The sequence below is a fragment of the Drosophila sulfurigaster genome, chromosome 2R (assembly GCF_023558435.1).
Source record: "Drosophila sulfurigaster albostrigata strain 15112-1811.04 chromosome 2R, ASM2355843v2, whole genome shotgun sequence".
NCBI classification, from domain to species: domain Eukaryota; kingdom Metazoa; phylum Arthropoda; class Insecta; order Diptera; family Drosophilidae; genus Drosophila; species Drosophila sulfurigaster.
The window spans coordinates 18968821-18985010 of record NC_084882.1 but is presented as its reverse complement, the minus strand read 5'-3'; the positions used below and the strand labels follow the sequence as shown (position 1 = coordinate 18985010).

The 16190-nt window shown below is 35.1% G+C and overlaps 1 protein-coding gene and 1 long non-coding RNA gene across 2 annotated transcripts; one reads left to right on the top strand and one right to left on the bottom strand.

The window, feature by feature from the left end:
- Positions 1-2860: 2860 nt before the first annotated feature.
- On the top strand, positions 2861-3543 carry LOC133835713 (uncharacterized). The gene is made up of 3 exons (XR_009893636.1): positions 2861-2951; positions 3016-3331; positions 3401-3543. It is a non-coding gene; the product is annotated as an uncharacterized LOC133835713 (long non-coding RNA).
- Positions 3544-12418: 8875 nt separating this feature from the next.
- Positions 12419-13807, bottom strand: LOC133838212 (phenoloxidase-activating factor 1-like). The gene is made up of 2 exons (XM_062269226.1): positions 13320-13807; positions 12419-13256 (listed from the first exon to the last, which is right to left on the bottom strand). Exons 1-2 carry the CDS (start codon positions 13760-13762, stop codon positions 12671-12673), a joined length of 1029 nt encoding a protein of 342 aa, XP_062125210.1. The 5' UTR covers positions 13763-13807; the 3' UTR covers positions 12419-12670.
- Between the last annotated feature and the right edge of the window lie 2383 nt (positions 13808-16190).

Below are 16190 nucleotides of genomic sequence, written 5' to 3'. Positions count from 1 at the left end.
GAAATGATTGTGTACATAAGCATTTTCACAGGGTCCAATTATTATGAAGGATTTGTATCTGAAACCGAATTCGATACCACTTCCCATGCCATCTGGAGAATATTGCTTTATTGTAAAATGGAAATTTGATAAAAAAGATACAAGCCATAAATAAATTCTTCTTTGAATATCTCGAAGATTCCTAAATATGACAATGTCCTCTGGCTTTTAATTTACACATATTTTCTATTCTTATAATGATCATGAAAAGTTAACCTATTGAGAAATTAATGATTTTGTTGCTGGATATTCCTGAAATTCTCCAAATGACCTCAAATAAATAAATGATCTATCTAATTGGTAATTGTCCAGACACCAATTGTCGAAACTCAAAAAAAAAGTTGTGTTTATTTTGCCTTTACTTAATGTAACCTGTAATGTTTAAGTTGTTCAAATAACAATTCGAATTGTTATAATTGCTTTTATCAACCGGATGAGCTATCCATTATTTGTGCTTAACGACCGAAATTTATAATAGCTTATGGTGAATTGCAAATGAAATGGATTCGTCTAGTTTCCCCTGAATATCAAAAGTATGTGGAACTTATTAATTATTGCTCTTATTTTCCAAATAACTTTTGATGAATTCATTTATAATGTAAGTATGATTTTAGTGGAAATGTAGACATATAAATAAATAAATAATGTGATTCATTTAGGATGCCATCAGTATTAAATTTACGAATGTGGAGTGCGAATCAAAAAACCTATCATGGGTGCTAATACACAATTGCCGACTGAAGGCGAAAAATAGAGAAAGAGTGGATTTTAACTTTAACTCATCTATTCTCTATCCAGTGTACAATTTGGGTGTTCATACAAAGTTACTAAAAAAGGCAAATGGTTATAAGCCCTGGCTAATAGATGTCAATGTTGATGTATGCGCATTTTTAAAAAGAAACAATCATGCATTTATCAAGATGGTTTACAGCATTTTTAGATCCAGTTCGAATATCAATCACACGTGTCCTTATATGGTGAGCTCAAAGCAAATTTGAGTATTAGATCAATGTATAATTTTATTTATATTCTCAGGGTCCAATATTAGTGAATGACTTATACCTCAAACCGACTTCTATACCACTTCCTCTGCCAACTGGTTATTATTGTCTTCTTATAGAGTGGAAATTTGACAGAAAGATACAAGCTATTAATAAATTTTACTTCGAATATGTCGAGGATGCCTAAATGTATCTATGAAGTTAATCTTATTTCATTTATTTATTTTCACAGTTAACATTTAGCATAAATCTGTTGACAGTTTTTGTTGATTAATTAGCTGAATATGACAAAAAATGAACAGCAAACAAATAATTGGTATTAGTGTCGACGGATATGGTTTAAATTCGATAATAATTTTATTCTTCTATTTTTAACTGGATTTTTAATTTTAATTTTTCTTGGTTAGCCCCATCCTTAAATGTTACCCGAGTAAGTTGAGTGCCTCGTAATATTTAAATAATTCAAATACTATTTCAAATTATGACAATTGCTTTTATGAACCGGATGAGCCAACTATTATCTCTATTAATGATGCAATCAATATTTATAATTCCTCATGGCGTAGAGCAAATGAAATGAATTAGTTTAGTTCTTGATTGTTGCTCTTATTTTTCAAATAACATTTAATGATATCATTTATAATGTGTGATTTTTACTTTCATAATATTCTACAAAAATAATAATGAGAATGATTTAGGCTGCCATGAGTATCAAATTTACAAATGTGGAGTGTGAATCGAAGAACCTATGATGGGTTGTTATTCACAATTGCGGATTAAAAGCAATAAATAGGAAAAGAGTGGATTTTAACTTGAATTCAACTATTCTTTATCCAGTGCACAATTTAGAAGTCCATATTCAGATATTTAAAAAAAGCAAATGGATATAAACCGTGGCTAATAGATCTTAACTATGATGTGTGCGTCTTCCTAAGAAAAAATAACCATTTAGTCCTAAAGATAATCTACAACATTTTTAAACCAATGTCAAACATTAATCACACATGTCCTTACGTGGTAAGCAGAAAGCAAAATCAATTATTGTTTGGAATCAATGCTTAAAAGATAATTCCAATATATTCACAGGGCCCAATTATAGTAAAAGATTTACATCTTACACTGAGTTCTATACCACTTCTTGCGCCCACTGACGATTATTACCTTCTTGTAGAATGGAAATTCGATAGAAGGATACAAGCAACTATTAAATTTTTGTGGAATACATTGAGGATCGATAATTGTATACGTGAATTAAATACAGTCACAGTCAGCTTAGTTGCTTTTGTCTTATATCCGAAAGTGTAGAAGAGTCTAAAATTTATTCAAGAAAAATAACTGACAACACATTTTGATATTTTGAATTATAATCTTTGTAATGATGAAATCGGCTGGTCCCTGTGGATTACATTAATAAGCAAAAAGTATTTGTAGCCACATATGAGAATAAAAATTGAATTACGTCTACGATTTTCTTATATATATATCTTGTGTTTCAATTAAAGGCACCAATTCTTCAACTCGTTTCTTATACTTGTCTTCACTGACACACGGTAGAGGAAATCTCATAGTCGTAAACACAATCGACTGTATATTTTTTTTATTACATGTTTTTTTCTGAGATGTTTTTTTTCGCTTTCTTTTAAGCTAAAATTAGATTCATAAATTCGAATTAAAGTTAATTTCTTTTGTAATATTTAAATTGTTGACATACCAATTAAAATAATTATAATTGCGTTTATCAACCGGATGAGCAACCTATTATTTATGTTTAACGATCGATCTTTAGAATTCCACTTGTTGAATAGCCAATGAAATACATGTTTACAGTTTTCTCTAACTATCAACACTATGTGGAACATATTAAGTATTACGTTTCTTTTCCAAATAACTTTTAGTGTATTAAATTACAATGTGAGTATGATCTTTACATAAAAGATATTCTACAAAATTATGTGTACAATTGTGAATGATTTAGGATGCTATAAGTATTAAATTTTCAAACCTGGAATGTGAGTCCAAAAATCAATCATGGATCATTGTACACAGTTGTCGACTGAAAGCAATCAATAGGCATCGAGTGGATGTTAACTTTAATTCGACTATTCTTCATCCAGTGAATAACTTGCATGCCCGTGGTCAGTTGCTAAAAAGGCAAATGGTTATAAGCCGTGGCTAATAGATTACACAGTTGATGTATGTGCATTTTAAGAAAAAATAACCATCCATTTGTAAAGATACTCTACGACATTTTTAGACCAAAGTCAAACATTAATCACACATGTCCTTACATGGTAAGCAGAAAGCAAAATCAATTGTTGTTTGGAATCAATGCGTAAAAGATAATTCCAATATATTCACAGGGCCCAATTATAGTGAAAGACTTATATCTTACACCGAATTCCATACGACTTCCTTTTCCAACTGGTGATTATTGCCTTCTTATAGAATGGAAATTTGATAGAAGGATACAAATTATTACGAAATATTGTATGGAATATATCGAGGATAACTAAATATTTTTATGAATAAAATAAAGGCAATATCATTTATGTTTTCTATGGTCGAAAAATTATTGCTTTATTTCTTTGGCAATATATAATTTGTTTAAATAATCGTAATATTTTCATGTAGTAAAATTGGTTCTATGAACCGGATGAGCTAACCATTATTTATTTTTAACATCTCTATTAATGATGTAATCGATATTTATAATTTCACATGGCGTAAAGCAAATTAAACGAATTGGATCAGTTTTCATTAACTATCAGCAATATGTGGAACATTTTAATTGATGCTCTTCTTTTCCAAATAACATTTAATGAAATCGATTACAATGTAAGTGTGTGATTTAAACATTCACAATATACTACTAAATTAATAATTCGAATTTATTTAGGATGCCATCAGTATTAAATTTACAAATGTGAAGTGTGTTTCGAAAAACCTTTCATGGGTTTTGGTACACAATTGCCGATTGAAAGCAATAAATAGAAAAAGAGTGGATTTTAACTACAATTCAACTATTCTTCATCCAGTGAACAATTTAGAAATCCATACCGAGTTATTTAAAAGGTTAATGGTTATAAGCCATGGCTAATAGATGTTACTTTTGATGGATTTTGAGGAAAAATAACCATCCAATCATAAAGATGGTTTACGGTATTTTTATACCCGCTACTCATAGGGTAGAAGAGTATTATAACTTTGTGCCGGCAGGAAATGTATGTAACAGGTAGAAGGAGGCATCTCCGACCCTATAAAGTATATATATTCTTGATCAGCGTCAACAGCCGAGACGATCTAGCCATGTCCGTCTGTGTGTCTGTCCGTCTGGGTTTTTTTTGGTATCTTTCTTTAAGGTAAATTTAGATTCATAAATTCGAATTAAAGTTAATTTCTTTTGTAATATTTAAATTGTTGACATACCAATTAAAATAATTATAAATGCGCTAATCAACCGGATAGGCAACCTATTATTTTTGTTTAACGATCGATTTTAGAATTCCACTTGTTGAATAGCCAATGAAATAAATTTTTACAGTTTTCTCTAACTATCAACACTATGCGGAACATATTAAGTCTTACGTTTATTTTACAAATAACTTTTAGTGTATTAAATTACAATGTGAGTATGATCTTTACATGAACCATATTCTACTAAATTATGTCAATAATGCGAATGATTTAGGATGCTATAAGTGTTAAATTTTCGAACCTGGAATGTGAGTCCAAAAATCAATCATGGATTATTGTACACACTTGCCGACTGAAAGCAATCAATAGGAAACGAGTTGATGTTAACTTTAATTCGACTATTCTTCATCCAGTGAACAATATACATGTCCATGGTCAGGTGCTAAAAAAAGGCAAATGGTTATAAGCCGTGGCTAATAGATTACACAGTTGATGGATGCGCATTTTTACGAAAAAATAACCATCCATTTGTAAAGATAGTCTACGATCTTTTTAAATCAAAGTCAAACATTAATCACACATGTCCTTACGTGGTAAGCAAAGAGCTAAATCAATTGCTTTTTGGAATCAATGCGTAAATATATAATATATGTTTTATAATATATGTTATATATTTACAGGGCCCAATTATAGTGAAAGACTTATATCTTACACCGAATTCCATACGACTTCCTTTTCCAACTGGTGATTATTGCCTTCTTTTAGAATGGAAATTTGATGGAAGGATACAAATTATTACGAAATATTGTATGGAATATATCGAGGATAACTAAATATTTTTATGAATAAAATAAAGGCAATATCATTTATGTTTTCTATGGTCGAAAAATTATTGCTTCATTTGATTTCCAATATATAATATGATTCGTTTAAATACTCGTAATATTTCCAATTAGTAGGTTCTATGAACCGGATGAGCTAACCATTATTTATTTTTAACATCTCTATTAATGATGTAATCGATATTTATAATTTCACATGGCATATAGCAAATAAAATGAATTGGTTCAGTTTTCACTGACCATCAACAATATGTGGAACATTTTAATTGTTGCTCTTCTTTTCCAAATAACATTTAATGAAATCGATTACAATGTAAGTGTGATTTTTAACATATGTATATGATAATAATAATAATAATATTAAATTAATAATTCGAATTTATTTAGGATGCCATCAGTATTAAATTTACAAATGTGAAGTGTGTTTCGAAAAACCTTTCATGGGTTTTGGTACACAATTGCCGATTGAAAGCAATAAATAGAAAAAGAGTGGATTTTAACTACAATTCAACTATTCTTCATCCAGTGAACAATATAGAAATCCATACCCAGTTATTTAAAAAGGCAAATGGTTATAAGCCATGGCTAATAGATGTTACTTTTGATGCATGCTCATTTTTAAGGAAAAATAACCATCCAGTCGTAAAGATGGTCTACGGCATTTTTTAGATCTAATTCGAACATCAATCACACATGTCCTTACATGGTAAGAAAGCAACATCAAAATGTGGTTAATTAATTTGTGAATGAGAATATCATTATATTCACAGGGACCAATTTTTGTGAAAGACTTATATCTCAAACCGAGTTCTATACCACTCCCTGTGCCAACTGGCGATTATTACCTTCTTATTGAGTGGAAATTCGATAGAAGGTTACAAGTTACTAATCAATTTTATGTGGAATATATCGAGGATTCCTAAATAAAAGCGTGAATGAAATGAAGCCAATGTCATCTTATTTATTTTCGCAGTGAATACGCGTTTACAGATTGATAGTTCGATGCTTTTGATGCTTGATTAGCTGACAATTCCCAAAATGACCAGCAAATAAATATTATGTAATTGGCTTTAGTCTAGACATTGGAGATTGTCGAAATTAGAAAATTTAACGAGCAGAAAATGTGTTTTGAAGTTTGCAGCATCATCATGGCAATTGGATGATGAGCAACGCTTTTACATTTGCTTGGGGTGGACAATGGACAGTTGGCAGTTGTCAGCTGGCAGTGGACGTGCTTAACCCTTGAGTGTTAGCCAATTAACATAGCAGCAACAACATGGCAACTTGACCTAAGGGAAGAAAGGATTGTTACTGCACTAATTGAAAGTCATTGAGCGGAAATAACCTGCATTTGTTTCTTTTCAACTGAACATTTGTCAAGCTTGAAACAGGTTGAGCAGATGCTGGTATTTTTTAACTGACCATCGAGCTGTCAAATTTGACGCTGTGACTGGTCAAGTTTAGGCAATTGTTGCGCCTCACTGGACAGAAATTCATACATATAAGTATTTGGGGTGTGGCAGCAGAGTTCACTCGTCATTGCACACAAGTTCGACAGTTGCACACGTGTCACTGTGGTACAGTTTGACAGTCACACACTTGCATACGAGTATATGCAAAATTGTGGGGCGGAAAATAAGATTGAAAGCACCCCGCCCCAAGATGTCACAACCTTATCATTATCATCTTTATCTAACCTAATAACTGAAGTGAAATTGAAACAGCTTAACCCTTATAAACAAGTCACAGCTGTCGGAGCGAAGCGCGCTCACCCTTCATAAATCACGCCAAAAAATGCGTAAGATTCTTATGAAATATTACGAAATATGAACGGACGGGAAAACTGTTCGTGTTGACGAGTGCCGCCTGGGAAAAGGGGTAAGGTAATGAATGCATGCTTACAGTCAAACCGCAGGGGAGTGAGATGAAATTCGGCATGGGGATGAGGATGAGGTTGAGGATTGGGATGCGACTTACAAGCGTCTGACATCAATCAAAAACGCACAAGCCCGTTGATGCGATTTGCACTAACGATGCAACGCCTCAGTCAACGCCAACCTTCTCCCGCCCTCACCCTCTCCCTCGCCCTTGTCCTCTCTCTTTTATCCACCACATGTGTGACAAGAAGTCATTTGAAATTGGTTGAAATTTTAAAGTAGTTTTGCCGCTACCCGAGACTGGAGGATTCGCGGATTCGCTAACACGCGTCAGGAGTGAACCCTTTGGGATTTGCCAGCTCTTTGAATAATGATGATGATGTCGCCCGACGCCAGTCGCTTGACGGGTTTTTGCCTTTTGAGCAAAATTTGCATGTGAAAATGGAATGTAAGTGAGAGATGCGGAATGAGGAGTGCAGAAAGCGGAATGCGCCATGTAATTTACACGTTTGACAAAGTATCAATGATATCGACGATGGCATGATGCCGTGTCGGCGACGTCATCACCCATGACACAAATCGTCGCAAATCGTTATTTACAATACACAACAATCGTCGTGGCAGTTCTCGTTCCCTTTCTCCCCCTTCCTTCATTGTCCTTGCCAAATTTCAAGTTGAAGCGTAATGTGTGCGTTTTCACGCCGCAATCCAAGTTAAGGAGGGGATGTCTTTGGCTGTGTCACAAATATCCCGCGGCGCTTTCGCTACACATCCTTACAACAATGTGTGAAAGTTTTTTTCTGTACTCGTAAAAAATGAAGCGCCGCATGTGTCAGACACAGGGCTCAGTGCCTCCCTTTACTCTCACTCTCTCCTTTCTCTTCCTCTCCATGCCACAAACTCCTTCTATGCGTTCTGTCTACGTCTGCAACTGCCAGAGACTGTGGCGCCTTTTTAGTAGTTTTTAATGTTGTTTTGGTCCCCGAGGCTGTTGCTGCTACTCTGCTGCTCCCCTTTCCAAGTTAACCAAGTCGCCTGGGGCGTTTTGTACTTTTCTACAAAATTAATTTTAACCACAGCCATTGAAATTGCAACAGTTCGATGATTAATGATTTCACTCTTCTTATTTTTTTATTTGTGACCCACACGCTATCCAAAAACCACAACTGTTTCAGTTCCTTTTTAATCGAATTGTCGTAATACGATATTGCCTCGAATTATTCATTTATTTGTAAGTGAATTTTGATCATTAATAATTTTTATGGATGTCTCAGCAGCATTCAATATTAAATGTGTTTCTAATCTTGAAAAAAGTATGTTATTGTGAAAAACTTTTCTCCAATAATGAATTGCAAAGTAGTAAAATATATGTATTCAAAGATAATTGAGAATTCTTAAATAAATCATAGGTTACTTCTAACCGCGAAAAGAAAAGTTCAAGCATTTAAATGCGCTTGAAAAATTGTGTTTATTGTAAGATTTTAAGTTTTATTAACACAATGATAATTGTTATTGTCAGAAAATTTTTAATTTCATGTTATAAACACAATGATAATTGTTATTGTCAAAACATTTTAATTCCATATTAAATCTCGTAATTGCAATGGATATTACAAAATCAGTTCGACATATTATTTAAAATGCCTCCTGCAAAAATAATGTACAATTTTTAAAGCGCATCCATTGCTAAAATTAATTTAAATCATCAGACTTTCAATAGTAAATAAAAAATCAGTTTGTCCAATTATCTTGATTTTATGATTCTATGTAAAATTATAAAATGTTATACAATTTAATCTATATTGTAGAAATATTTATTATTTAATTTATTCTTAAATATGATTTTATTAAATGATGACGCCTTTAATTTTATTATTGTTTCTTTAGTCACTATTTAATTAATAATTCGTAATAAAATTTGACGGCAGTTGATTAACAATTCATATACAATTTTATAACAGTTGAATGATTCTTTCTGCATTGCATAGAGCTCATTCAAATGAAATCACTTGCGAGAACATCAAGTTCATATCTCATTTGCCATTTTTCAAGCTGTCAACAACACTCACGAAACAATCACACAAACACAGGCCCACATGTCTAGCCACCTTCATGTTGTATGTTGAAGATATCAGGACATTCGCCGGCTGTTGTTGGGTTCAACAATAAAGAGACAAACATATTGACAGCTCAATGCTATTACAGTAATGTTTAAATAGAAATTTGCATTCATTTAGCAAACTGAAGCTGGCGTCACCCACACAACCTCTCTGCGAGTCAATCGCAGTTTTCCCCCCTTGAGACTGACGCCAATCAGTGGAACGTCAAAAGTAACGCAAGAGCACATAACGACCACGACATATGTTTCAGTTAACTTTTGCAAAATTTATAAAAATTGCAAAGCAGCGACAACGAGGATGTCGTTGACGGTGATGTTGACTGTGACGGTGGTAAGTGAAAGTGTTCTGACGACTTGGGCGTTGTCGCTCTCAATGTGAAATGCCAACAGCATCATCATCAACATCCGTGTAGCCACGCCTGCCAACCCCCTCTCCACCCCTTGGTTTTTTACTACGCAAAATTAATGATGTTTTGCTTGCAAATAGTTGTCGCCATTGTGAAAAGCGCGAAAACTTGGAAAAACCTGGGAACTGGCGCACATGTGTCACTCTCTGTCTCCAACTGACTGCCTGACTGACTTTTTATATCCGTTTCCCATTTTTAAGATTAGCAAAAAAAAATAGGGTTTTTTCTTTCGGCTTCTTTGACTCTTTGACGCGTAAATTGACATAGCTTTGCTTTTTGCTGGCAACTGGATACAAGGATGCGAGGCATCTACAGCTCGTTATGCTAATATCCTGTTGCCAAAAAGAGTTTTGATTAATGATGGACAAAAAACGTAAAATAGAAAAATCATAAATATGGTAAAAAGCGTAACAGCTGCAGCAACTTATTAGTCAAATTGAAATAAGCCAAAAATTATGATGAAAAAGGTTCATGCTCGCCTATGGAATGAAAAGCTCTCCACTTACACGTACGTGTACACAAAAAAAAGGATCTAGTCTGCGGTCGACTGGGCTTCATATTACAATACTCTTTACTCTCACAATATTTAATCAGACGATAGAGCCAACAACAACAGCAACAACAACAACAATAGAGCTGGGCAACAGGCATCAGATTCGGGGCTTGTGGCCCTTAATCAAAAAATCAAACAATTGACATTCAATATGGTCTAATTTTTTACGCTGCCATTAAACAAATTATTGGCATGGCATCAATGGAGAGCAACAACAACAATCAAGAACAACAAGAACACCGCACAAAACAAACGCAAAATGACAAGCAGCTTGGAGTACCCAATATTCCCGAGGGAACTGCGAGCATATCAATAAACCAAAGAACAAACAACACGGTTCATAGAAATAATAATAATACCAACTGACAGGCAGACATGCTGGTTGCCTGACTGACTGGCTCACTGTTTGATTTGTAATTGAAATTTTAGACTAAAATATTGTACGTGTTCCAGGTGCACAACTGTACACCAAAATGCGGAGCTTCAACTTGGCTTTCAAGACAAAAAGGTTTTCATCTGGCTGCAGATGACGCTCATCAGCGACAGACGGCGCAAAATGGAAAATAATTGCCGCACTTTTTGTGTAAAATTATTGAGAAATTGAGGCAAAAGGAGGTCGCAAACACGCACACACACGCACGCATACATTGACACTCCAATTTCCGCATAATTAAGTGCACTCAAAGGCAACGTCCACTTCAGTTCTGCAGGGGACAAGACAGAGGACTTAAGGAGACAATGCAACGGACCATAGGATTTATGTGTGCCACTTGAGTGCCGCAAATTAATTCAAATGAAATGCGCATGGAAAACGAAAACGAGAAAGAAAAAAAATCGAAATGCCTGGGAAAGCCAAATGACAATGCGACAGGGGAATCTGAGCTAACGTAACTGGCCCAGTTTTGCCCAACGTTGAGTTAATCCTCTGCAATTTGGACACCTCTCTGACTGGATTTGATTTGCGCTAATCGCAGAAGTGTCAACGTCACAAAAGCGAAAAAGGAAACTGCTCGCTGGCCCTTCATTTCCGCTTTTAATCACCCCCCAAAAAATGCCTTTTGTTCATCTCGTTTTGACACCAGTTGGATAAATCAGACCAAACACTTCGGCAAAACTAATTTCCCCTTAATGAGGGTCGCTCACTTCTTGCTGAAGTTGCTGTTTTCGATGAATTTCTTTTTTACTTTCCTCTGATTAAGACTTTTCTCACTCACAACTCACACATGCGCCTCATTAATAATTATTTTTTGGACCACGCCAAACCAAGAATCGAGATTAATCTGCGTCTGGCCAAAAACTGACGTGTGCCTGTCATAGGCCGCCGCATTTTCTTTTATCTTCGTAATCGGAAAAACTGGCAAACTGGCAACGGAGCGTTAAATTGTTATTAATTGAAAGTCAAAAGTGCGTGGTGCAAGTTTTAATTGGATTGCCAGTATATCTATAAAAATAATGATTTGTCTAAAAGAGCGAACAAAGTAATTTATGATCTTCAACAATCAATTTTTTCACAAATGTTTTTCTTATTGAAATTAGTATTAGTGCAGTTTTTTTAACGAATAAGATTAATAGAAAATAAGATTTTGATATTGATTATTGCGCGAAGGTCCTCGATTCTTGCCTACCGGGGCAACTTTTTTAAAAAAAATTCCTAAAATATGATTTCCAGATGAATATTTTCTAAAAAACTGAATTAGTTCAAACATTGACTTCATATTAAAAATTATTTTTTACAGATTGAAATGCTTTTAAATTCTTGAATTTTGTCCCAGTTTTTAAATAGTTCATCAAATATTTTTAGTTCTGCTTTAAGTAATTGCAATTTAAAACAATTTAATCTTGATTTATGATTTCTTGATTTTGCATTCTTTTAAAAGTATATTTTTCGAATTTAGGAAAGTTAAATCTATAATTATTTGCAGAATTTTAATCTTGATTCAAGAATTTACCTTCTGGGTTCTATTTTGACATCATATAATCGTAAATCAAGAATCTATAGTTTAGCACGGTGTTTTTCTGTATACGAATACAATTGTTATGACTTTAGTTGATTTCCAAACCAATTACCGAAATGATGACAACCTTCAACATTATTTCTTATTTTTAAATCAGTCAACGTCAAAATATTTACTGATAATCTTATTCATTTCAGGAAATGCATTAACATAGGATTAATAAGTTTTTATTGCAGTAAATTCCACAGAAATTACAATCAAATACAGCGGGTCACAAGATTATCGTTTATAAACGTAACGCGGGAACAGCAAATTAATCTTAAAACGCAATGAATGAAGTAAAAATATAATATATAATGAAATTTATATTAATGAGAATTATTACAAAAAAAATACGAAATTAAGAATAGTAGTATTTAATTAGAATACGTCATAGATATAGCCATGAAATCATATATAAAGTCTAACTCATTCGCATTCTATTCTCAATCCAATTGCCGAAGCTGCGCACTCGAGTGGCAACACTGGGAAACGTTAGAGTGGCGCATTCACGACCGCCATACGAAACGATGCCCTCGAGGACAAAGCGCCTGCTTTCAAACTGATACATGACTGGACCTCCAGAGTCGCCATAGCAGGCACCCTTCCCGGTGACACCTGTGCAGATCTGTGACTCATCTCTACGCACATCTTGGAGACAGTTTTCTCTAGTCCATAATGGCTCAGAGACAGCACGCTTCGCCAAATCGTCGCGACGGGACGATGTGTGGCCCCAGCCGCTGACCATTAATTGATTGCTGGAGCTTGGTTCAGGTATGTTGGGGTTATTGCCAAATGGCAGACAAATGGGCTTCAGCATGCTGGTAAACTCGATTCTTCTCTGCAGTCGCACCAATGCAATGTCATTCAGCATTCTTTCTCTGCTATTCACGATGTAATCCGGATGCACAATAATCTCGTCGACTTCAATGCGTTGATATTGCTGACAACTCGGCGTACCATAATCACATTTCAACCCAGTTGTAAAGTTGCCCACACGCACTGCTTTCCTGCACACAAGTGAGTTTATTGTTAATGCAAATAAAAGTCAATTTTTTATAGAATATACTTACAGACCCCCAAAATAGTCGACCATTCTGTCAGATACACAATGCGCTGCCGTCACCACGTAAAGCGAGTTGACAATGGATCCAGCACAGACTCCAGCGGGTGCTTCATAATTAGTATACTCCAAACTAACTATCCAGCTGAATTCATCGGGCTCGATCACTCGACCACCAACTACACGATCCGATTCGTACCAAGGCGTTGATCCACAATCTTTTGGAAATTTGTCATCTTCCTCAGCTGACTCTGTTATCCGCGTCTTCACAAAGGTTGGACAGCAATATCTGAAGGGCTCATTGCATTCGCTGCTTTCTCGCATTGCTTTAGTACTTAACATAAGTTCCGGACAATCCAACAATAATACACACGATTCAGACGAAGTGCATTGCCGACAGTTTGTTGACATTACTTGCCATAACAAAATGGCAAATAATATAATCTGATTCATGATGCTTTCACGGCAAATACAGAAATTGTACTAAATTCTTGATTACTGCTTGCTGTTGCTTTTATAATTATTCACTTCGACTGATTATAAGAGTAATCTATTTTCCATTTTTTTACGGCTCTGATGAAATTTTAGCATCGAAAATTGTCTGAGCTTAAAATCAGTCAAAATATTGTACGAGGGTTGCTCGTTAAATAGTCAACATGTGTAGTTAACAAATTAGTACTTTTTTAAATAAAGTAGAATTTGGGCATATACATATGTATGTTTAGAAGTTTAATGAAGTTCGGTTGCTTTTCTTTTACTGCAACAACTTTGCAATGTTCTTCAAGTTTGTAATTTTCAGCAATGGAAATATAATTTTAATGAAACGCTTTTCGAACTTTATCGCTGTTTTCGATTTTATGAGTTTGTATTGCGCATATTTCCGATTGAGTTGTCTATGTTAAGCAATTCATAATGTGGGCTTATCTGCATCACACGATCTGATCAGATCCGCCAAAAAAAAAAAAAAGGCTTGTCATTGTGAGGCATTCGTGTGGAAATTGGCAGAATTTCAAAAATGTCCTTTTATTAAACGTCGCAAGGCCAACACGCAGTTCAATGCCTAAACACAATGCCTTGGCTGAATAGTAGTAGTAGAGTATTGTGATATAAAACGTTTTCTATCTCGCAGATACACAAAACAACGCACAGGCAAAACAATTTCATTTGTGCTTGAAATGCACCCAAAAGAGCTCGCCTCTTGTCATTCTCATTGTTGTTGGTTTTCCTCTCGTCGTCGTCGTTGTTGTTGTGTTTATTAAATTGTTATGTCGCGGCTCGAAAGGGGTGAGAGAGGTCGAGTCCGGAGCAAGCAGACATATCTACTGGTCGTGACCGGATCCGAAGGCATCCAGGCCAAGGGGTCGGGCCACCTTTATTAATTTGGACAATGTAATGCGCCATCATCAAGCTGGCCATAAATCTGGCAAAACGAGCAGGCGACATGTGAGTACCTCAACCAAAAATTCCATACAACCCAGAGAGCAATTGAATTGCGTATGAAATGTACACGTACTCGGCATCTCCTCTGTCCCCGTGCCGTGTCCTTTGGCCTCAGGCAGGACGTCGCCGTCGCATTTTTCATTCTCGCCTGCATTCATTCACCCAGTCAACCATTCATTCAATGATATCATAAAAAAAACTACAAGTTTGTGCTTAAGTAATAATGCTCGACTTGAAGTTATCCCTTAAATGCTATGCTTGGCACATGGCGCAGATTTTATTCTCTATACGAAATTCCACTCCTCAGTTGATTTACTTTTCATTTATATCAACCCCCTTTCACCTTTTTCATAGGGTGTTGAAAGAAAAGCAAAAATATTTCATAAATTGAATTATTTTGCATTGTTTTCTTGTCGTTGCCCAGCGCATTTTATTCCTATTTTCTCCAAAAAAGAAAATGTATTTGAAATAATGGAATAAAAGGTTTTCCTATGTGATTTATAACGCGTTTAGACTAGGACAATGGTGAGTTGATGCTCGGAGAGCTCTTGGAATTAAAGCTAGGCAACATAAAGTTTGAAAATCACGGATTATAATCGCACAAGGATTATAGATTCTTAAATATGATAAATTATGCAGTTAAATGTGCAAGCCAAACAAAACCTTACGCAATCAAAGAGCGTGTCACAATTTTCCCAGTCGCGAAAATCCGTAAATTTTCAGCACGTTTCTTTGGCAGTGCTTCTGACACACCGCCCCGCCCTTTAATGGAGCACAACATTTTAAAATCGTTGCGAATTGAATTTAAATTTGCTGATTATCTCGGCGTTCCGAGCACTTGGGTCGGACTCAAGTAGTGCAAATAATGGTTATATTGAGCCATAAAAGAAATTAAGTCAAAACATTATTTTTAGCTGAACTTCGCTCCCTCTGCTTCACCCCTCTGCTGCAGACTTTAAAATTACTTTCACCACCTTTTCAGGCAAATATTATTGATACATCGGCGGCTTCTCAATGGATTGTAAATGCGTGTTGAAGAGGCAACTTGGCTTGGGGGCTGCCTAGTGGGGTGCCACACACTGTGGCACATTCGCATATACTCGTATCTATTTAGATGCTACGACGCATATTCACAATATTCAACATATTTTCAAGTGTTGCTTGTTGTTTGATGGCCCCATGGACAGCTTATTGATGATTCAACGGGATTTGCAAGACGGCTTTATGAAATTTTACAATCCTCGCAGCGGGCGGGCGTCAGGAAGTTGTTAAATTACATTTTTCCAGCTTTCTTTCATTTATTTTTTTGTAATTTAAAAATGATTATTACTTAAGCGCAGAGCGCGCAGAGGGAAGCGGGACGAAATCAATGCATAAATTACGAATTACGAGCCAGATGGAACCTGATCTTTATTGTTATTCAAATGCATTGACAGTGGCG

Bases quoted from the DNA above. Each gene is read 5' to 3' on its own strand.
- LOC133838212 (XM_062269226.1), bottom strand. From the start codon at position 13,762: ATGAATCAGATTATATTATTTGCCATTTTGTTATGGCAAGTAATGTCA. The intron at 13,257-13,319 runs GTAAGTATATTC...ACTTGTGTGCAG, and splicing joins GTCGACTATTTTGGGGGTCT to GAAAGCAGTGCGTGTGGGCA.